We start from the raw sequence: 22018 nt of genomic DNA on the forward strand, positions 1-22018 counted from the left end.
TCACAGTTTAAACCTTGTTTTGCACAACAGACGACGGCCTCCCGTCTGCAGCTAAACACCCCATTAGCTTTTAGCTTTAGCGGTCGGACTGGGCAGCAAAGGGCTGCTTAAATGCCGCAAACTCCTCTGCTCCGCTACTTGGACCGCTAGCGCTACCGCTTGACAGACTGACGACGCGCACCATACACATACTTTTTTTTCTTTTTCGAATCTTCGGATCACGTGCGTACCGAACCGTGGAGTGGGATCGGTTCGGATTTCGGATAAACCGTGATCCGTTGCACCCCTAGTATGAAGGTATGTGTGTGTCAGTCCAGTCACTAAGTGTTCAGGAGTCTGGCAGCTTCGGGGGAAGAAACAATTTCGCAGTCTGGCAGTGAGGACCCGAATGCTCCGCTACCTCTTGCCAGAAGGCAGCAGTGTGAAGAGTGTGTCAGGGGTGTATGGGGTCTGTGCATTGCTGCATTGCTGTGGTTTGTATGTTCCCTATAAGCTGCATTGTGGATGATGCGAACTGCTTTTTTTTTTTTTTTTGAAGAGTAAAAGTTGAATGTAACGTGGTTTTATAGTTGTTGCCCCAGACCTCTGCACAATAGCTTAAGTATGGTGAAACCAGTGAACAGTAGAGAGTATGAAGTGATGTTCTGTCTAATACCTGCTTTGCCTTTTTTAGTATTCCAATGCTTCGTGATACTTTGGAATGAATATATCTTAAATGAGCTCTCCAGTTAAGTTTTTCATCTATTCTTACCCCCAGAAATTTATTTTCACTCAGTCTTTCAATATCAACACCATTTATTTAAATTTTAGCATTTGTATTTAAACTACTATTTCCAAATAACATAAGTTTAGATTTATTCAAATTTAATGACAATTTGTTTTTATCCAGCCAGAACTTCACTTTACTTATTTCATTAGTCATATCCTCCAATAAATTCTGCAGATCATCACTAGAACAAAAAATGTTTGTATTGTAAGCAAAGAGTACCATTTTTAATACTTTGGACACTTTACAGATGTCATTAATGTATAAGTTGAAGAATTTTGGACCCAAAACTGACCCTTGGGGTACACCACAAGCAATGTCCATACATAAGGAGCAACCACCATTTAATTTCACAAACTGCTTCCTGTCACCTAAATAACTCCAGACCCAATTTAAAAAGTAGTTTTAAAGAAAATACAAAAGATTATATTAGATTTATATTTCAAATATGACAAAATGCTGATTGCTTTGATGCGGATACAGCAGCAAAATTATTGTATCTCTACAGTTTAAACATTTATTAAGCTGTGTGCCTTGCACAGAGTTAATAGTGAAACTAATTGAATCATCTTAAATATATTATTTTATATTTATTACTTTTTTTTCTAATTCTCATTACTTTATTCTCATAGCAGTAGGAATAAACAATAAGGGAAGGATTCTGGATCAGCACCATGATGCAAACTTGTGGCCATAACATATACAGTATTCTGGAGAAGTTGTAAAATGTCACTGTATGTGTGTGCGTGCGTGGGGGTGCATGTTTTATGTGTATAGATTTTTTTTTTAATTGTTACTCATGATATAACATTATCCAGATATGCCCTATAAGGGCATGAGGAGGAAACAGTGACAAAAGGAGCTGTATGAGGCAGTGGACCCCTCACCAGCTGGATTAAAAAGAGCACAGGTGATAATACAATGCAATGCAGAGGTATTCAAGTACAAAAACAACAATTAACACAATTGCAATGTTTTGGTTCTATAACATTTTACTATTATTATTTATTATGGATTAGGTTCAAGAGTTGTTAAGTGTGGATAAATAAATAATAGATTAATGCAATAGCATATTGTGCTTTGTTCTCAGATGGGCAACAACTGGAGAGTGATAGCTGAGATGAGGAAGAGAGGCAAAGAGTGATTCACAGGCAGACCCTAGTTTATTTCCCACAGCTCTTTAAAATATTTTGCCTTATGATTCCAAGTGCTGTCACCAATCTTTGCATTTTATTACTATCTCTTCCGGCACTATCAGCAGCAGGGGCAGATCGTACAATAATAGATAAGAGAAAATGACCCCCTATGAGCAAGCACTTTGGTGACAGGGAAAGAAAAACTCCCTTTTAACAGAAAGAAACCTGCTGTGACTGGTTGGGGTGAGAGAAGGAAAACAGGATAAAAGACATGCTGTAAAAGAGAGACAGAGTTTAATAACAAGTATGATTCAATGCAGAGAGGTCTATTAACACATAGTAGGTAAGAAAGGCGACTGAAGAAGAAATATTCAATGCGTCATGGGAATCCCCCAGCAGTCTACACCTATTGCAGCATAACTAAGGGAGGATTCAGGGTCACCTGGTCCAGCCCTAACTATATGCTTTAGCAAAAAGGAGAGTTTTAAGCCTAATCTTGAAAGTAGAGATAGTGTCTGTCTCCCGAATCCAAACTGGAAGCTGGTTCCACAGAAGAGGGGCCTGAAAACTGAAGGCTCTCCCTCCCATTCCTACTTTTAAATACCCTAGGAACAACAAGTAGGCCTGCAGTGCGAGAGCGAAGTGCTCTAATAGGGTGATATGGTACTACAAGGTCATTAAGATAAGATGGGGCCTGATTATTTAAGACCTTGTATGTGAGGAGCAGGATTTTGAATTCAATTCTGGATTTAACAGGGAGCCAATGAAGGGAAGCCAATACAGGAGAAATTGCTCTCTCTTTCTAGTCCCTGTCAGGACTCTTGCTGCAGCATTTTGGATTAACTGAAGGCTTTTCAGGCAGTTTTTAGGACATCCTGATAATAATGAATTACAGTAGTCCAGCCTAGAAGTAATAAATGCGTGAGCTAGTTTTTCAACATCACTCTGAGACAGGATATTTCTAATTTTAGAGATGTTGCGCAAATGGAAGAAAGCATTCTTACATATTTGTTTAATATGTGCGTTGAAGGACATGTCTTGGTCAAAAATGACTCCAAGGTTCCTCACAGCATTACTGGAGGCCAAGGTAATGCCATCCAGAGTAAGAATCTGGTTAAATAACATGTTTCTAAGATTTTCATGTCCAAATACAACAACCTCAGTTTTATCAGAATTTAGATGCAGAAAATTAGTGGCCATCCAGGTCACTGTCACAGCTATGCCACAAATTCACTCCTCTAACAGAAACACATCTATTCAATTCAATTCCATTTTATTTATATAGCGCCAAACCACTACAAAAGTTGCCTCAAACCTGACCTCCTTTATGTTTGTTAGTTAGTATGACTCTGTTGTGTTGATTCATTTAAACCGACCGTGGTCCAGGTCAGCTCATCTTGTAACCGGAAGGTTACCGGTTTGATCCCCTGCTCTGTCTGTCTTTGTCGTTGTGTCCTTGGGCAAGACACTTCACCTACCGCCCACTGGTGTTGGCCATAGGGGCCAACGCCAGTAGGCGGTAGACTGTGCCAGTTGGCCCCAGAGGGGCTCTGTCTGTCTTTGTCGTTGTGTCCTTGGGCAAGACACTTCACCTACCGCCCACTGGTGTTGGCCATAGGGGCCAACGCCAGTAGGCGGTAGACTGTGCCAGTTGGCCCCAGAGGGGCCAACACCAGTAGGGTTCTAAGGGGATGGGGTTTTGGGGGTATAACGGGAGGAGATAAGCTGCAGGGGCGATATGGCAGCCTCGCTTCTGTCAGTCTGCCCCAGGGCAGCTGTGGCTACAACTGTAGCTTGCCTCCACCAGTGTGTGAATGAATAGTGGAATGCGCTTTGAGGGTCTCGAAAAGCACTACATAAATGCAATCCATTATTATTATTATTATTAAACTAACATAACCATCATGCTGTAACCAGGTTTCTGTAAGACAGGGTAAATCAATTTGTTGATCAATTATTATTAAGTCATGTACTAACAGAGACTTGGAAGAGAGAGACCTAATGTTTAATAATCCACATTTCACTGTTTTACTCTTTGGTGCAGATGTGGCTACTGTATTGTTCTTTCTTTGTGATTTTTTATGTTTAAGTCGGGGGGGATGGTTTTTAGCTTGTTTTTTGTCTGTTTGGGAGCTGGCAGAGTCTCTAAGGAGATGGGGTTTTGGGGGAATAACAGGAGGAGGAAGCTGCAGAGAGGCAAGCTACATGATCAACTTTGAATCATCTGCTTTCTGCTGTGCTTCAGATTTTCCAGGATGGCAGGTTTCATTGCTGCTAGCAGCTTCTTGTACTCTTTGTCCAACTTCTCCCCGAAAGGGCTAATGTTCTTGTCTGTTCGATGCTTTCTAGGCTACACAAAACAGACAATAACATAAAATCACTGTCAGTGCTTACAGATTTTCATTAATAAAAATGATCAAGTCCAGCAAACAAATGTAACTTCTCACCATGTCTTTAAAGGCCTCTCCCCTGTAATAGGTCGTAGATGCTGGATACTCCATTCCCTCATCACGTAGTTGCTTCTTGGTTGAAGCCACCAGATGCAGCTTCTCTTCATCATAGGCATAGACCTTTTGGTCCTCACAGGTCATCAGAACGAGCTGCTCACATGGGCATAAGATGCCCTCGACCACACCAATAACCTGCATGGTTACAGCCTTTGGAAGGTAGAATTTCCCCCAGCCGTTCACCACAGGAAAATTATCTTTGTAAATGGTGTCCTTAAGCTCTGCGTTCCTGAATGTGGCACCAGCCGGCTTCTTTAAGGGGAAACACTCACCTTTATTTGCAGATACAATCTGTGAAACACCTGCTGGGGAGTTGTCCACACCTGCAACATATGGCAAACACATGCAGTTTCTTTAAGGATGGAAAATAATTATTTCAATTTTCTTTTTACATGAGACAGAGATGATTGTACTGTACTTTTTTCTCTTTTGGCAGGTGGGACATCAGACACAACAGGAAGGTTATGTTTCAAACTGAAATACACAAAAGATTATGATTGTAATAAAGTTTAAAGGAACAGTTTTTCCAATCCATTGTCATTGTTTCTCTAGTGGTCCTGTAGCCCCAGTCAGTCATCCTCACTGTATGGAGCCTAATGCCAAGTATTGCCAAACAAAAACAAAAAAAACAAAAACAAAACCTTACAGCTGGAAACATAAACAGAGCTGAAGTTTAATCTGACAAATCCAGGTGTGTACACTGTAAATATCAGAAAACTGCTTCTTACCTGTAAGACATCACAGATGTAGCCATTCTGATTTTCTGTCACCTAAAAAATTAATTTAGATCATAAAAGTAGTGGTGGATAAATATTTCAAAACTGTATTGGTTTACTAAGACCACCGTGGAATAATATACCATTTTTAAAGCTTTTCTGCCTCTCTCTCATACACACACATACACACACACACTGATCAAATGCAGTTAATTACTTTCCTGCTGTTTGCATTAATGTGGCTGTGATACATTGGTTTCACATCTCCAATCGAAACACAAACTCACAAAAAACAGCAATCAACAATCAAGGCAACAGAGTTTAAAGTTGGGAACTGCAAATGGTCAACAGAACATCAAAGTAAAATATTTTAAAACCATCTTACATAATAATAATAATAATAATAATAATAATAATAATAATAATATTATTATTATTATTATTATTTATCAACAAGATGTGAGGTATACAGGAATCACAAGAACTGGTTTTCCATTAATTTCCAAGATGTATGCACTCCCCACTTACAGTTTTCAACGTGCTTTGTTGCACATTGGAAAGGTGCCACTCATGATTCCCGGATTTTACTTAACTCATCACTATATGCTCAGTTTGAAAGAGAAAATCACAGTGGATTATTGCTTGGTGAACGTGGGTAGGCTCAAAGGAATTTTTTGTTTACACTATACGTGCACCCAATTACGCTTGACCAAAGGTCTTACAACCAAGCTCATATGGGCACTAAGGGCCTAGTGGAGCACATGTTTGCCTGGAACTGGAATGGGTGTAGGAGATGGCAGTGTCCGAGCCGCCCGGAACAGAGTGAGGCACAGGTGTGAATATAGTTACAGGACCAAAATAATGAGACATGGAAAGTAGAATTGAACATATTGCACACAGACACAAAGCTAACACAATAAAACAGGAAACATACATGGAAACTAAACAAAACACAGGGTCAACACCCAGGAATCCTGACAATTTAGATGTAACACTAAAGCCTGAAGTTCATGTTTTACAAGTTTTACATGGGTTTACTTTCATATTTGAGGCCAATTCATCCTTTGAAGAAGTTTATATTTTTAATCTTTTGCGCACATTATTTTAAAAATATATATGTATAGATTATAAGTATATATAAAATACATTTTAAAACATTTTAGTACAATCTAAATTTCATAAATGGTCTCTTTTATATTTTTGTGTTTGCAACTTGTAACCATAATTTCTGTTGTGCATATTGTGAAACAAAGAGCAAAAAAAGTCAAAGCGTAGCTTCTGCCTTTTTGGTTCAATCTCGCATTTTACGATTTAAATAACAAAAACAAACGGTGTGTGTTTATAAAAGTAAATAAAAACAACAACATGTGTTTCTTACACTGTAATTTTGACATGAGCAGCCAACACGAATCTGAAATAAGTGCATAAACAAACAAAACCCTTGCTCACTACCATTTAACAAACAAGGAAAAGTTGCTGGGAGGGGTGATCAGAGATATTGCTTTGCAGGAAGAGGCACGCGGAAGGAGGGGGTATTTTCCGAGGAGGTCCAGGTGAGTAGCTGTATTTCCAATCCGAGAGGCTTACTGTGTGAGCAGGCAACAAGGGGAGGCATACAGGTGGAGTGCGTGAATGCGGAGGAGCGGAGATGGTTCGGCTGTAACGAATATCTGCGAGCGGGCAGAGAGCTCGGTAATGAAGGCTGGATATTCCGTGAATCTAAAGATGATTAGCAGAAGTTCTGGCGGAGAGTTGTCGTCAGCGTAAGCTTAAGGCTTAAGTGTTGACTGTGGAAAAACACTAACACTCACCCGGACCATGACACATAGCTATTGCTGCCTTGATCAATATAACGATATATTTGACACAGTTCATGAAATGCTAGAGAATGTATATGTATATGTATTTATATATGTCATTTATGGAAAGGTTAGGGTAGGGGAGAAAGACAGAAACTGCTCGGTGAATTACACCGAACTGCACTGTAAATTCATTAAATGATTTCAGTAGTAACGACATCTGACTCAATGAGAAACATAAAACAGGCTGAAATATTCAGCCCTGACACCCGTCTTTTCTCTAGTTTTTCTCTGCTTTCAACAGCAAACGTCATCAGGTGATTTCATCCTCACTCAGAAACAACCGCCGTCTCATTTTCCAGGTATTCACTGACTTCCCAGTGTCACTGCTCGCAGTTTTGTTTAAATCTCTTGTCGCTTCAATCCGTCTCAGCTAATAAATCTTTTGAACTGCGGTTCATATATAATAACATTCAGACATTATTCTCACACATTAATTAATTAATAGTTACATTATGAGCGCCCCTTTAAATTGGTTTGTAACATACCTGATACCATAAAGAAGTAAAACTAAAGTCGCTCGTGTGCACTGTTCAGAAAAGATAAATTTAGTTCAGGTAAGTCCTGCTCTGTTCCACCAACATATCAGGGCTCAGCTCTTACCCTCTCCCCCCTTACAAATTTCACCCTTTAAATAGTTAAAAATGTGTGTTTGGTCTCAATTGATCTTCATCACAAAGTATTTGCAAAGTTATAGAGGACACACAAACCAGATCGTCATTATTGTTGTTTCAAATAGCTAATTGAAATCTGAAAGCAAAAAACTTCGCAATGTGATCAAAGTGATTGTTTACTCAGGTTTATCAAATAAATAAAAGTAGATATTTACCACAACAGCAGAACTGTGTGCTTGGCTGTCCTCCTGGAAAATGATACAAACACCGTTTGTGTTGGTTTTTTTTTACTGGAGCCACTCCCAGTTAGCCTACCGTCATGAGTGTATTTACAGATATAGAACAAGATGTTCAAAATTATCGACTACATATACGTTGTTTTTTTAATTGCTATAACTGGAGAAAGTCCCAACCCAAAGCCTTGGCAGACTTCATCATATACTTATTGACAACTCATGTCATAAAGCATAGCTTTCTTCTTTCTCTTCTCTTTCACATTCTGTAAAGCCTTGGACTTAATTGTGCTTCATTCCTTTATTTCACTATGAAGAAGGGAAAGTAACGCATATGCCCTTTAACTAGCTGCACAGCGTGACCTGTACCGAGATGTAGCCCACTGCGCACCACCTTAGAAATAAGCAGCTGCACCAGAGCGCACTGAGCAGTGTATGTGTGATTATATATACATATATGAATCGAAATTAATTTAATAGTTATGTATCTTTCGTTTTTCTATTATCACAGGTTTTTGTATTTTCCATAGTCTTTGTAAATATCACCCGTCCACGCAAAGCAATAGCACAATGATCGGTCGTGTTATCTGAGCCGTCATTTGTAAGCGAAGTGAAGCCAGCCGTATCTTATATGCCGCATAAATTTACTTGCGCTTTTACACTAGGCTTTAAGGTAGCGCCTGTACTCCTTCATTGCTGATCACAAACATATGCTGTGTCCGAATTCAGGGGAAGGATGCTCATAAGGACACTACCTACGTGACGTAGGTAGTGTCCTTAGACAGACGGGTAGTTAGGAAGTGAGCAGCTGTGGACAGCCCCCTTTTATTTCTCCATAGAAACTTTATTGAACAAACAATGAGTATACAACATAACAGATGGGCTGTGGAAAGCCTTCTAGCCTTCAAGTCCGCCCTTACTTGCGTGTTTTTCCGGTCGCTAGCGCCACAGCGCGAAAACTTTAAAATGGACCCAGAAATGTCGCTCTGTTTCTTGTACATTTCTAATTCTCGAGGAGCTAGAAAAGCCTTATCGTCGTCGCCCGCATGTTTTGTACCTTAGGCTCATTAGAGACAATCATATCCAGGTAAAATAATTTCCTTTAATCTACACGCATTTAGGAATTACTTAGCTAATTACACGGATAACTGAAATATTGCCGGTATTGTGCCAAAAAAGTGTTCGTCTGCCAAAACTGATTTCCAATGTTTCCGTGTGTAATATGTGTAATATCTTTATGTATGTTGGTAAATAGACTTCAAGATTCAAGAAAACTTTATTTGTCACATGCAAGTTGCCCTGCAGTGAAATGGAACCCCCCCCCCGACCTTACATACACAACACAGACATCACATGGGGAGACAGGTTGGAGACCGGTAGTATTACGGAAAAAACACTGAAATGTACAATACAATGGGAAAGTCAAGGAGGGGAAAAAAGACCTCTACTCATGCTGGGCTCCTATGGGAGGACAGCATGAGAACAGAAAACAAAAAAACTCCTCTGCACAGAGAGCACATAAATGTCCACATCACAACATTATGAAACACGTGACAAGCAACAGGGTTGGGTAGGGGGTGAGGAGTAATCCGAAGCAAACACAGCAGCCATCCTGCCCTGCAGCTATTTTTCCAGCGCTGGGCCCAGACCCGCCGTGTTCTCCGGGATGGGACAAGCATTGAAGGCGTTTGGAAAGGGAGGAGGGATGAGTGCGTATCAGTGTATGTGTATGTGTGTGTGTGTGTCCAGAGTTCAGCTGAGACAGTGTCCTTCGCCCTGCCAGGCTAAGTAAATAGTCTTCCAGCCAACCCAGGTGGCCTTGCATAGAATGGCAAGAAACAGTCTAAGCACAGTCTGTTATCAGGGTGTTTTTGTTCAGCTCCAGCCTTGAGACCACAGCTGGCGCCGAAGGGATAGCCGCATGAAGTGATGGTGATTTTTACTTTAGTGCAAACAACTCATGAGAATTTCAAAGCTGTTCTAACAGTCCGACACTGGTCTCTCAATCTCCCGTTGGAGAGCCGTGAGCTTCTCCATGATGTTATCAAATTTACACTCCGTGATGTTGTCATTCTTATGCTCAAAGAGCAGATTCTGAGAACTCACGACCGCAGTGAGCTTCTCCAAGATGTGATCCAATTTGCACTCAGAGGTGTTATTCTGAGTGAGCTTCTCCAAGATGTAATCCAATTTGCGCTCAGAGGTCTTATTCTGAGTGTTCACGGCAGTCGCAAGCTTCTCCAAGATCTTATCCGTGCTGCACTCAATGAGCCCATTTTGAGAACTCACGCCTCGTCCCATCGTTATAATCCCAGCGGGCAGCCTTGTGGGGTTTGACCAGCCGATTCCGCTTTCTTAATTCTTTGATAAGCCAGGGCCAAGCCAGCTCCGATCAGCAAGAACCCTGTTATCATGGTTCCGAATAGGTAGATATCTTCAGCGTCTTCCATCGACAGTCCCGCCAGGCACACGACCCTCCAGTTCTGCCACCCGTCCATCGTGTATCCGGCAGGGAAAGTACCTCCAGGACACTCAGGCTCACCCGAGCCCAGACTTCTCGTTGAGAAAAGGGTGTCAATTGCATTCAGGGACCAGTTGATCAAATCCATAATTCCTCTTTTAGGTTTTAGAGAACAGACTGTGAGAGAGTGTTTCAGGGAAAAGTAATACATAAAAACACGAGACTAGACAAGGACATAAGAGGCTAAGCAGGGAAGATAAGGGAGAGGAGGAGAGGAGGAGAGGAGAAAAGTGTGACCGCCTTCGCCAAGAGCCAAAACTTCGGTGAACATGCTTTGCAAAGGGTTTTTCTATATATATATAATAATTACCTGTTTTTCAAGTATCTTTGTAACTCTGGTCATAATGTAGGTACAATTGATATATTTGTTGCATTGTCTACTGTCCTCTTAGCCAGATTTACTCTTAAAAATAATTTTCTAATGTCAATAAGATTTTTTTTTAACTTGATAAATAAAGGATATATAAAAGTCACTGCCAAAAACTGATTGCAGCTTCTACCTTGTTACAGGAATGTTGCTGGTGGCTCAAGGTGACTTGATATCGTTAATGAGGGATACATTTAACATATGTTTCACAAATTATAGACCAACAAGTTATTTATAGCAGTTTAAATACAAGCAATCAGTTCAGGGCAAAAACCAGAAATCAGTTTTTGGCAGATGATCATTTTTTGGCACAACACCAGTCATTCTTACACATGTACTGTATTATATAAAATATATAAACTAAATATCTTTGAAACTTATAGAATCTAATCTTTTGTTTGTTTGTTTTTTTACATGGCACTTTATCAAACTGTTGTCTGCCACAGAGTTACAAGTACTGTACTAAATAAAAATGGTAAATGGCCTGTATTTGTATAGCGCTTTACTAGTCCCTAAGGACCTCAAAGCGCTTTACACATCCAGTCATCCACCCATTCACACACCGGTGATGGCAAGCTACATTGTAGCCACAGCCACCCTGGGGCGCACTGACAGTAGTAATATAGCATCCACCATCTCCTGCTTGCATATTTCTGAAAACATCTTAGTGGTGTGGCAGCCGTCTACTGAGCCAGCCCTGCAAAACCTGTGGATGGATGATGCAGTGGACAGTAGGAGGAAGCATCCTAAAGCTCTCTTGGCAGACCACCGTGTGTGATTCTCCACTCGGCGACCAGAAAAGACAAATCACAGGTCTCAATTGCAGCACTCCATCCATGTCAGATTCAGCAACACTGCCAGAGACTTCCTGTAATCTATTACAGTTGTTAAAGAAACGGTCCAGGAACAGGTCATTCAGGTTAATCCTGTGTGAACAACTGTAAATATTGTTTTTTCATCTTTACATACTGTGTATTTGAAATATTCTTGTTTAATTGTTATTGTTATTTACTTTATTGCTATCAAATAAATGTCCATGTAATATTGTTCAAAGTTAGCATTATGTTCACACATGTTAAAAATGCCTGTAAATCAAATTGAGTTCAGTGACAATTACTGTTTGTTTTAATGCTGAACTCAAAAAAACTAACAAAACAAAGACTCCAAATAAACTCAGGCAAGCAGACAGAACACACAGCATATAAAACGGTAAATCATGACACGGACACAGAGAAACACAGGGCTTAAATACACAGAGGGAGCAATCAGGGAATGGGTAACAGGAGGGAAACACAGCTGGGGCAAATCAGGCCTAACGAGACAAGGGGAAGCGAAACAAGATACATTAACATCAGACATGGACCTTCAAAATAAAACAGGAAACATAACACAGACTGAACTAAAGACACAGACTCACACGCAGGCACTGCAACAGAGGGAACAGAGACGTGGCACCAGGACAGACACAGACACTGACTGGACACGGAGATATCGCAGACAGGGGAGACAGCAACTAAGGATGCACAGAGACATAAACCATAAAAGAGAACTCTAACAAAGAAACCCAAGATTAGAAATGATAAATAGTATAATAAATTCAAAACCCTGGGTCAACGACCCAGGCATCCTAACATAATCTTGATGTAATTATGATCAGGGGTTTTGTTTAATAAGGGTTCTTTGGGTGTGACAGATAAAACCCACAATCTTACAGGGAGCACACTTAATTCAAACTGAAAGTCCAGTAAATATTCAGGAAATTTATGTTAAATTACACTTAAAATCTAAATTTACATGTGATATTATGTAGTATTGACAGTGAATTGTAGTTTTGGAGCCAATATCTGGTTTTTTGACATGTTTTGACAGATAAATCAAATTATTTTGTGCTGTATAATGTAGTATTACATCAAATATGATTGAATATACAACTTTTTTTTTTTTACATCAAATAATGTTATTTAACCCAACTGTTAACTGTATATTTCTGTGGATTTAAGCATTATTATTCATATTGCCACATTCATTGACCTTGTTTGTAGGTAATTTCATTGTGTGATCACATTAAAATGTTCCTAGTTTAATGTCTAACAGCACTTGGACAAGGCAGAATCCCATGTAAAATTAGCGCAACAAACTCTATTTTCATTACCGAAAATAACCGTATTTTTATGGGACAGTTATTTTCTGTTATTTTCTGGTCATATTTTGGCGCCCCAGCTGCCGGAATATTACCGTTTTTTTAAGATGTTTTTTTTTTTCCTATTTATAGATGATTTCATTGTTTAATCACATTACCATGTTCCTAATTTAACACTAGATTTACTATCCTGCGCAAATTTGCGTAACTTCCCTAAACCCAATACCCCCTAGAATTACTGGCTTTTTTATTTTCTGGTGCAAGTCCCGAGGTGTTAAGCACCCCTGCTGAGATTTTCACAGGTCGTCAGCTTGTTTCTCCTACAGCTTTTGTTGTGCAAACCACCCATTGTCCTTGAGGCCTGGCACATTTGCATTTGCTCACTCAGAGTTGCTCAGATCCAAGGCAGGCCAAACCTCTGTGTTACAACTTTCAGAAATGCCTGATAGAAATGCTTCAACTTACTCATGAGATTTTGACCACATTTTTTGCGGAAGTCACAACTATACTGAATGCACGACCGTTGTTGCCAGCTGCAAGAAATGCTTGGTAGGGAACAGCTGTTCCCTACCAAGGTTCGTTTCAAAGTTTGAAAGACTTTGAAATAAAACAGACTTGTGTACCCATATATTGTGAATGTCTGTCTTTTGTATGTAGGTTGTAACACAGAGGTTTGGCCTGCCTTGGATCTAAGTAAACAAATGCCAATGTTGCACAAACACACACACACACACAGCAAATCTGCATTTATTTCTCCCACAAGTGGAAAATCTGCATTGTCATTGCAAAAAAGTGGACAGAGCACAGTATAGAAAGTGCACTATACAAACAATCTGGAAACATAAATATGGACACGTGTATTCAAAAATATTGGTGTATGTATACACACACACACACCTATCTATCTATCTATCTATCTATCTGTCTATCTGTCTGTCTGTCTGTGTGTGTGTGTGTGTGTGTGTGTGTACACACACACACACACACACACACACACACACACAGACACACACATATATATATATATACACACATATATATATATATATATGTGTATGTATATATATATGTGTGTGTGTGTATGTATATATATATATATATATATATATATATATATATATATATATATATGTGTGTGTGTATGTGTATATACACACACATATATACACATATATATATATATACACATATACATACACATATATATATATATACACATATACATATACACATATATATATATATACACATATACACATATATATATATACACATATACACATATATATATATACACATATACACATATATATATATACACATATATATATATATACACATATACATATATATATATACACATATACATATACATATACATATATATATATACACATACATATATATATATATATATATATATATATATATATATATGTGTGTGTGTGTGTGTGTGTATATATGATATAGATGTGTCTGTGTGTATAACTAGACTTTATGCATATTATATAAGGTGTGGCTATATAAATATATAAATATATGTACAACTCTGTGTATATATGTTTATGGACAGGCATGCAGGCAGGTAAGGAAGGAAAGTAGCCTTGCAGGGAAGGAAAAACTTGAATCTCTCATGGTTAGGGGTTGGGGGAGGGTGTGTTTGCACAACAAAAGCAGGAGAACAATGGAGCTGACGACCTGTGAAAATCTCAGCGGGGTGCCAAGAGGTGTTAAGGTCGGGGGGAATTTACGCAAATCTGCGCAGGCCAGTAAATCTAGTAGTAGGGACTTGCACCAGGGAAAAAAGGCTCAGTAATTCTAGTGTTAATGTTTAGAGGCACTTGAAAAAGGCGAGATCCCATGTCAAATTAGTGCAACTAATTGTATTTTCATTACTGGAAATAACCGTATTTTTATGAGGGAGTTATTTTCTGTTATTTTACGGTCGTATTTTGGCGCCCCAGCTGCCGGAATATTACCGTTTTTTTAATATGTTTTTTTTAACAGTGTAGGCTTCAGTTTATGTGAGCACCTTCGCTCACTAGATTACTGCCGAGAAACTGTAAAGGAGGTTTTTCTTCAAGAGCACATCGTGATGGAAATGGTGGACCTTAAATTTTTTGGAGAGGCCAAAGCTGCTACATGCATAAAGAGACAGTAAGTTGCCCAGATGGCACATGCTCCACTTTGTGTGAGGGTGGATTTTTGTGGATCCTCAACACAGATCTGTTTGTCTGTATTTGAGCCGGAAATACACAGCTTCTGCCGTCTTGGCAGAATATTTGTGACTTACAATGCTCTGAGGAACACCTGGCATTGTGCTTGTGCAAAGCCACGAATATCTCATAAAAACATAGCTAAATGGCATTCCTTCCAGACACAGAGAGACATCTTCAAATCAATCAATATCATCAGGCACCCCATCACAGATGACTCAGGAGAGTTCTTCCTTTGAGGACAATGCTGCCGTCGAAAGGAGTATACGCTATATTTTTAAAGAGAAAAAAAATTCCTGGATTTCTTCCAGAAAATGTCATCTCACAGAAAATGGATCATCAGAAACAGCTCTTTCCATGTGAAACGTTGTGCCAGGTGTGCCCAGAGCACCCAAAACTTGATGAGGCTGTTGTAATTACCAATAAAGCGAGGATTGTCAGCATGATAGGAGTGATTGAGAGTAAGTTTTAATGAATAAGATTAAATATCAGTGTGAAATAATTAGTTATAATTGTTCCTATACTAATGTTTTGACATTAATGTGATTTGTCTTTAACAGATGTTTCAACACACCATAGATCGTGTCCTCAGTGCCACATGGTCTACAGATACCAGGAGTGGACAGATGGGCTTCACAACTTTGACAACCACGTTGTTTTGTCTCTTGAACTCTGCCTTTTTTTGAGAGAAAATCTGCAGGTGAGGATCGCAAAAATAAAATATACTCATCTGAAGATTGCTTTAAAAATGTGTTTGTGTCATTATGGTATGTTGGTGCCCAAATTTAAATATCTGTGTAATCACAGTCTTCTTCACCCTATTGTCATATTACAGAACCATGTATCCGCTTCAAGGGTCATTGACTCATTGGAGGGCTTAAGAAGAGTGAAGTTTCCTTCTAGGGATACCATTTTTCATGCTTATTGCCATTTTGAGGCTTTGACTGACGCAGAATACATGTACTCCTGCATAAACTGTGGGTTTCACCTCCCTGTGGTAGTTATGGACTTACACAGAAAAGGGGTGTTCAAGTTAGCAGGTAAGTTTAATGTACATTTGTGTTTATAGTTCATTGTGTACATTATGTGCATGTTCTTATGAGTCAATTTATTATAGTGAGTGACCTCAAAGCCCCGGAAGACTTCAATGGTGAACATGACATTGAAGGTTTTTGGCACTCTATTCACCTGGAAATGATAAGCCGTGGGTTTTTTCCAAGTGAGTGATGGCAAAAACTTATTGAAAGTCATTCAGTGTTTTAAAGTAATTTAGATTGTAATTAAAAACATGCCATTTTCTGTAGGCGGCGTGAAGAATCCATTTTCAGTTCCACCAAGTTACACGCACTGGGCACCATGGATCGGGAGTGAAACTCGAACAAGTGACATTGTGCTTAACACAGAGTTTCAAAAAGTAGGAACAAGCTCTTCACATGAAGCAAAGCTTAGCAGTGTCACAGAAGACCATCTGTTGGATGAACTCGCCAAACAAAAGGTAACATTGCTTTGAATTTTTCAGAATATGTGACATAAATTTCTGGGGTTGTTCCATTTACAGTTTTCCCTAATTACTGTCAGGTTTGAGTGGTGAGAAAATTCTGTAAAGCATGCAACATCGACTCCAAAGGCTCCCGCTTTGATCTCATCACCAGTTATCCTTTTATTGTCTCATTAGTTTAACGTTATTGTTTGTTTTAATTTAATTTGTATATTTCCTATTTTTCAAATTTTAATTTTGTTTTTATGTGTAACTTTTGATTTCCAAGTTATGTCTTGTTTCTTTTTTGGAATTTTTACGGTCATTTATTATCTATTCATTTTCAATCTTTTATTATTCATTGTTATTATTACGTTTTCTTTTTCTTTATTTTTATTGTATTATCCTTTTATTGTCTCATTAGTTTAACGTTATTTTTGTTTTAATTTAATTTGTATATTTCCTATTTTTCAAGTTTTAATTTTGTTTTTATGTGTAACTTTTGATTTCCAAGTTATGTCTTGTTTCTTTTTTTGGAATTTTTACGGTCATTTATTAATTGTCATTTATTATCTATTCATTTTCTTTTCTTTTTCTTTATTTTTATTGTATTATCCTTTTATTGTCTCATTAGTTTAACGTTATTGTTTGTTTTAATTTAATTTGTATATTTCCTATTTTTCAAATTTTAATTTTGTTTTTATGTGTAACTTTTGATTTCCAAGTTATGTCTTGTTTCGTTTTTGGGAATTTTTATGGTCATTTATTATCTATTCATTTTCTTTATTTTTATTGTATTATCCTTTTATTGTCTCATTAGTTTAACGTTATTGTTTGTTTTAATGTAATTTGTATATTTCCTATTTTTCAAATTTTAATTTTGTTTTTATGTGTAACTTTTGATTTCCAAATTATGTCTTGTTTCTTTTTTGGGAATTTTTACGGTCATTTATTATCTATTCATTTTCTTTTTCTTTATTTTTATTGTATTATCCTTTTATTGTCTTATTAGTTTAACGTTATTGTTTGTTTTAATTTAATTTGTATATTTCCTATTTTTCAAATTTTAATTTTGTTTTTATGTGTAACTTTTGATTTCCAAGTTATGTCTTGTTTCTTTTTTGGAATTTTTACGGTCATTTATTATCTATTCATTTTCAATCTTTTATTATTTATTGTTATTATTATGTTTTCTTTTTCTTTTTTTATTGTATTATCCTTTTATTGTCTCATTAGTTTAACGTTATTGTTTGTTTTAATTTAATTTGTATATTTCCTGTTTTTCAAATTTTAATTTTGTTTTTATGTGTAACTTTTGATTTCCAAGTTATGTCTTGTTTCTTTTTTTGGAATTTTTACGGTCATTTATTATCTATTCATTTTCAATCTTTTATTATTTATTGTTATTATTACGTTTTCTTTTTCTTTTTTATTGTATTATCCTTTTATTGTCTCATTAGTTTAACGTTATTGTTTGTTTTAATTTAATTTGTATATTTCCTGTTTTTCAAATTTTAATTTTGTTTTTATGTGTAACTTTTGATTTCCAAATTATGTCTTGTTTCTTTTTTGGGAATTTTTACGGTCATTTATTATCTATTCATTTTCTTTTTCTTTATTTTTATTGTATTATCCTTTTATTGTCTTATTAGTTTAACGTTATTGTTTGTTTTAATTTAATTTGTATATTTCCTATTTTTCAAGTTTTAATTTTGTTTTTATGTGTAACTTTCGATTTCCAAGTTATGTCTTGTTTCTTTTTGGGAATTTCTACGGTCATTTATTATTTATTATTTATTGTTATATAATTATGTATTTATTTTATTTTATTTTCGGTTGTTACAGACGGGACAGACATGGAGAAAGGGAGAAAGAATGAAAGAAAGAGAGGGAGAGAAAGGAAAATAGAGGGGAGAAGAGATGGTGAGAAAGTGGGGAAGAAAGAAATAAAAACAAACAAAACACCTGGATCACCTGTATGGAGAAAAAACAAAACAGAAGAGAAAACAAACAAAAAAGAGCAACATAATAAATACAACACCATTACAATAAACTAGCTAGTAGTAGATAACAGTAGATACTAAATATTAAATGTTATTGTGCAGTACACAAGATCGACAGCGCACCATGTGCTTTGAGGTAGCAGCCAAGAAAGTGTACACCTGTGAGCATGAACGCGCTTGTTTTTAAAAGGTTCCTACATGTAATGATCTGTTAGAGGGTGTGGGGAGCCACAGCCCCGTCCACCAGGGTATGAAGCAGGTATGGAGGAGATCAAAACTCCAGACATCCAGAGGCCCTCAGAACACAAGAGACCAAGGAAGACCAACAGAGGGGCAGCCGCGCCACTGTCCCAGAAAGAGCTGAGGAGAGTCCCAGATGAGGGGTCACTCAGCTCCGCCGGCAGCCAGCTGCACCAGAGTGACGGAGCCCCAGGCCGAGAGGCCGAGGGCACCCCAACCCGAAGTGGCCCGAGCGAGCCCCAGGTTCCAGGCCCCGATAAGCAGCCACCAAGGAGTGAGCCGGTGTGTACCTGGACGCCCATCCCTGGACACAAAGACCCACCAACGCACCGATGTCTGAGGGCGTCTGCCACTGGCAGGGGAAGTGGTGGGGGGAGATAGGCCTCCATACCTTGGAGGGCCTGAGATGTCCCCAGAGAGGTGGCGTCTGATACCCGACCTGAGATATGGACACAGACATACAGGCACACACAGATACAAACATCCCCACCCTCATGCTCTCATATGCAATTACTCAACACTCACCCAACGTGGAGACAGACATAAAGAGACACTGTACACACAATCACACTCCCCAAGCGTACTCTAAGCCCCGGGTCTAGGTACCCTTGCCCCTGGAGGGGGAAACTGCACCCAGACCCAGGTGGTGTTACCCTTTTCCCTGCGGTGGGGAGATGCAGACCGCCCTGACTCTGCAGCAGCAGGGAGGCCCCACATTCCAGACCCCAGTCGGACGGCCAACTCCTCCTCCTAGCCCCCCGCTCCAGCGGACCGCAGAGAACGGGGGTGTGGGAAGACTCCAAACCTCCCTCCACCCGCTCATATGTAGTGTTGATGCATGTGTGTTCTAGGGTGCATTTAAAACCCAGGAGGGCATGGAGCTACCTGCCAGAGAGCAGCAGGTAAGCGCATAGCCCCTCCTGATAGCCCTCAATGTCTACGTGTATTTAAAATTGAGAGGTGGGCAACGACGCAAGGGGTTAGGTGTACACCCTGATGGTAATTTGGAGTCCGTGTAGCGTGCCCACCCCAAGATCCTCTATGTATGTGTTATGAGAGTGTGAGTAATGTGAATGTCTAAGTTGTGAGATAAAATTGAGGCACAGGCAGCCAGAAGGGGACAGAGGGACGGGGGGGGGATGCCTCCCCTGCACCCTGGTGACACACCTTTACCCCAAGGCCCTGCATGTGTGGGTGATTGTGGTGGAGCGGGAAGAGGGAGGCAGCTAGAGATGGGGAGGGAAGGAAGGGAGGGGCAAGTGACCCCTCCCTGGGGCCAGCTCCCCCGCTGACCCCAGTAGGCACCCCCATACTCTGCAACCCGCCAGGGAAAGGGGGCCCAGGCCCATCCAGACCAGGGCCCAGTACAGCAGCGCCGCCTGGCCCCACAGAGCCCGGGACAGCCCACCCGACCCCACCACAGAGAAAACTGGACCCACCCCGTCATCCACTCATCTTCCAGACTACACGAGACAATAGACGCCCAGGCTGAGATCTTCCTCCACCTCTCCTGTATCTCCCCCTCCTGCAGAGTGAGTTCCTGAAGAGAGGAGAGCTCCTGCAAGATGTAACAACCTCCCCCACCAGTCGAAGAGCCCCCAGGTGGCTCAATGCACCGGCGGCACCCTGCGCCAAGGCTGGGCCCCATACACCCACCCGCCCACAACCCCGGCAACACACCAACCAGGACCCAAGCCCCCGAGGCCCAGCCAGGGCCCCAGCCCGGAGACGGAGCACCCCACAATCCCACGCCCGTCCCGGACCCACCCCGGGGCAGCCAGGCTACCAGGTCAGTAACCCACGTCCGTCAGCACAGACCCTCCCCTAGCCCCGCTGCACGCAGCCACGAGGAAACCGTCACCTAAGAGCCAACAGAGCCCTTAATCGATTTATTAATAACATAAAACCTTTAAACTAACACACAACACATATAACAAATATATTCAATTAAATAAATGTCTTAATGCATAACTCATTTTGGAACTGATCTTTCAAGAAGTGAAAACAGTCTGTCCATCCTCTCCCTGCTGTCCTGCGCTTTCCTCTCCTCAGCCTCTCTTTGCTACCTCATATGAGGTCTGATGAGGTCTAGCAGCTCATCATTCCTGTCTCTTTTCCTCTTTTTCCCTGTTGTGGGTAGCTGACTCACTTCCTCATCGCTTTCGTTTTGGTCACCCACTGCTGTGCTTGGCCCTGGAGTGTCCTCAGGGAGAGAGGAAATTAGGACAGGAGGCCTAATGGAAGGTATCTGTCCTATTACCTCATCCATGAGGGCAAACCAGGCCCAAGTAGCACTGACCCCCTCTCCTGACCCTGCATACTTGCAATCCTAAAGGCAGAGGAAATCAAAAATGACAGTAGACAAATAAAAACAACACAAAAACTCTTAGTAATTGTACATTTATTAACGTGTGTTCTTAAGAATTATCTTCTTGATAACACACATACGTACTTTGTATTTTTTAAAGTTAACCCATGTCTTCGGGCCTGCAAGGGGGTGACTTTCACCAATTCGTTGCGTCACTGTGACATCATTGCCTCCAAATATGGCATCGAAGCATCCTTCCCTTGAATTCGGACACACCCCAAGTCTCATCTCTCGTGCGGATTTCAGACAGGAGAACAGCCATTTCACCCTCATTCTTGTTCCACTTTATCTGCTGTATTTGCTTTAAACGTTTTACTTCAATGCCGTGACCCGGATTCGAACCGGGGTTGCTGCGGCCACAACGCAGAGTAGTAACCAGTATACGATCAAGGCTGGTCAACTGCGGGGTGAACGGCCATGTAGTCAATCACCTCCAATCCACAGGAGTCCATTTGAAACTAGTGATGTGCGGATCGATCCTGAAATATCGATTCCTCCGATACCAGTCATTTATGTTCTAGAATCGATTCTCACATTAAAATATCGATATTTTAGTAATTTAGGGTAAATTTGTAGTTTATCATTAACAGGAACACAGTGGAAAGAAACTATAACATTCGGATTATCTACATTCAAAGGAACTACTTCCTCTTCCGCCTTTCATAGTTATGTGCGAAATACGGCTGTGTAAATGTCTCGCAGCCGCTGGCGCGCGCACTCACAACAATGGCTGAGCGTAATTGGAGTCATGTGCAGACGTATTTTACCTCCACAAACAGCTGAGACGTGGTTTGCGATACATGTGGCAAAAAAGTGCTCCAAGAGTGAGGTGTTGTGGCCATACTTGCCAACCTT

At 39.9% G+C, this 22018-nt stretch overlaps 2 protein-coding genes across 2 annotated transcripts; one reads left to right on the plus strand and one right to left on the minus strand.

Moving 5' to 3' along the window:
• Positions 1–3910: 3910 nt before the first annotated feature.
• On the minus strand, positions 3911–7882 carry LOC109200746 (uncharacterized). The gene is made up of 5 exons (XM_019356347.1): positions 7814–7882; positions 5138–5179; positions 4828–4883; positions 4350–4732; positions 3911–4252 (listed from the first exon to the last, which is right to left on the minus strand). The coding sequence occupies exons 2-5, from the start codon at positions 5161–5163 to the stop codon at positions 4112–4114; spliced, it is 606 nt and encodes a 201-aa protein (XP_019211892.1). The 5' UTR covers positions 5164–5179; positions 7814–7882; the 3' UTR covers positions 3911–4111.
• A 7205-nt stretch (positions 7883–15087) lies between these two features.
• On the plus strand, positions 15088–21367 carry LOC109200748 (uncharacterized). Its single transcript, XM_025904596.1, has 6 exons — positions 15088–15536; positions 15636–15775; positions 15911–16115; positions 16193–16294; positions 16380–16570; positions 21290–21367. The coding sequence occupies exons 1-6, from the start codon at positions 15320–15322 to the stop codon at positions 21365–21367; spliced, it is 933 nt and encodes a 310-aa protein (XP_025760381.1). The 5' UTR covers positions 15088–15319.
• The last annotated feature ends 651 nt before the right edge of the window (positions 21368–22018 follow it).

This window comes from Oreochromis niloticus, unplaced genomic scaffold (assembly GCF_001858045.2).
Source record: "Oreochromis niloticus isolate F11D_XX unplaced genomic scaffold, O_niloticus_UMD_NMBU tig00002624_pilon, whole genome shotgun sequence".
Classification (NCBI taxonomy): domain Eukaryota; kingdom Metazoa; phylum Chordata; class Actinopteri; order Cichliformes; family Cichlidae; genus Oreochromis; species Oreochromis niloticus.

Excerpts from the sequence above, each read along its gene's own strand:
- LOC109200746 (XM_019356347.1), bottom strand. The coding sequence starts at position 5,163 with ATGGCTACATCTGTGATGTCTTACAG. Across the intron at positions 4,884-5,137 it reads ACATCTGTGATGTCTTACAG|TTTGAAACATAACCTTCCTG; the intron begins GTAAGAAGCAGT and ends TGTGTATTTCAG. Across the intron at positions 4,253-4,349 it reads GAGAGGCCTTTAAAGACATG|CCTAGAAAGCATCGAACAGA; the intron begins GTGAGAAGTTAC and ends TGTTTTGTGTAG.
- LOC109200748 (XM_025904596.1), top strand. The coding sequence starts at position 15,320 with ATGCTGCCGTCGAAAGGAGTATACGCTATATTTTTAAAGAGAAAAAAA. Across the intron at positions 15,537-15,635 it reads CATGATAGGAGTGATTGAGA|ATGTTTCAACACACCATAGA; the intron begins GTAAGTTTTAAT and ends TGTCTTTAACAG. Across the intron at positions 16,571-21,289 it reads ATGAACTCGCCAAACAAAAG|GGGGTGACTTTCACCAATTC; the intron begins GTAACATTGCTT and ends CGGGCCTGCAAG.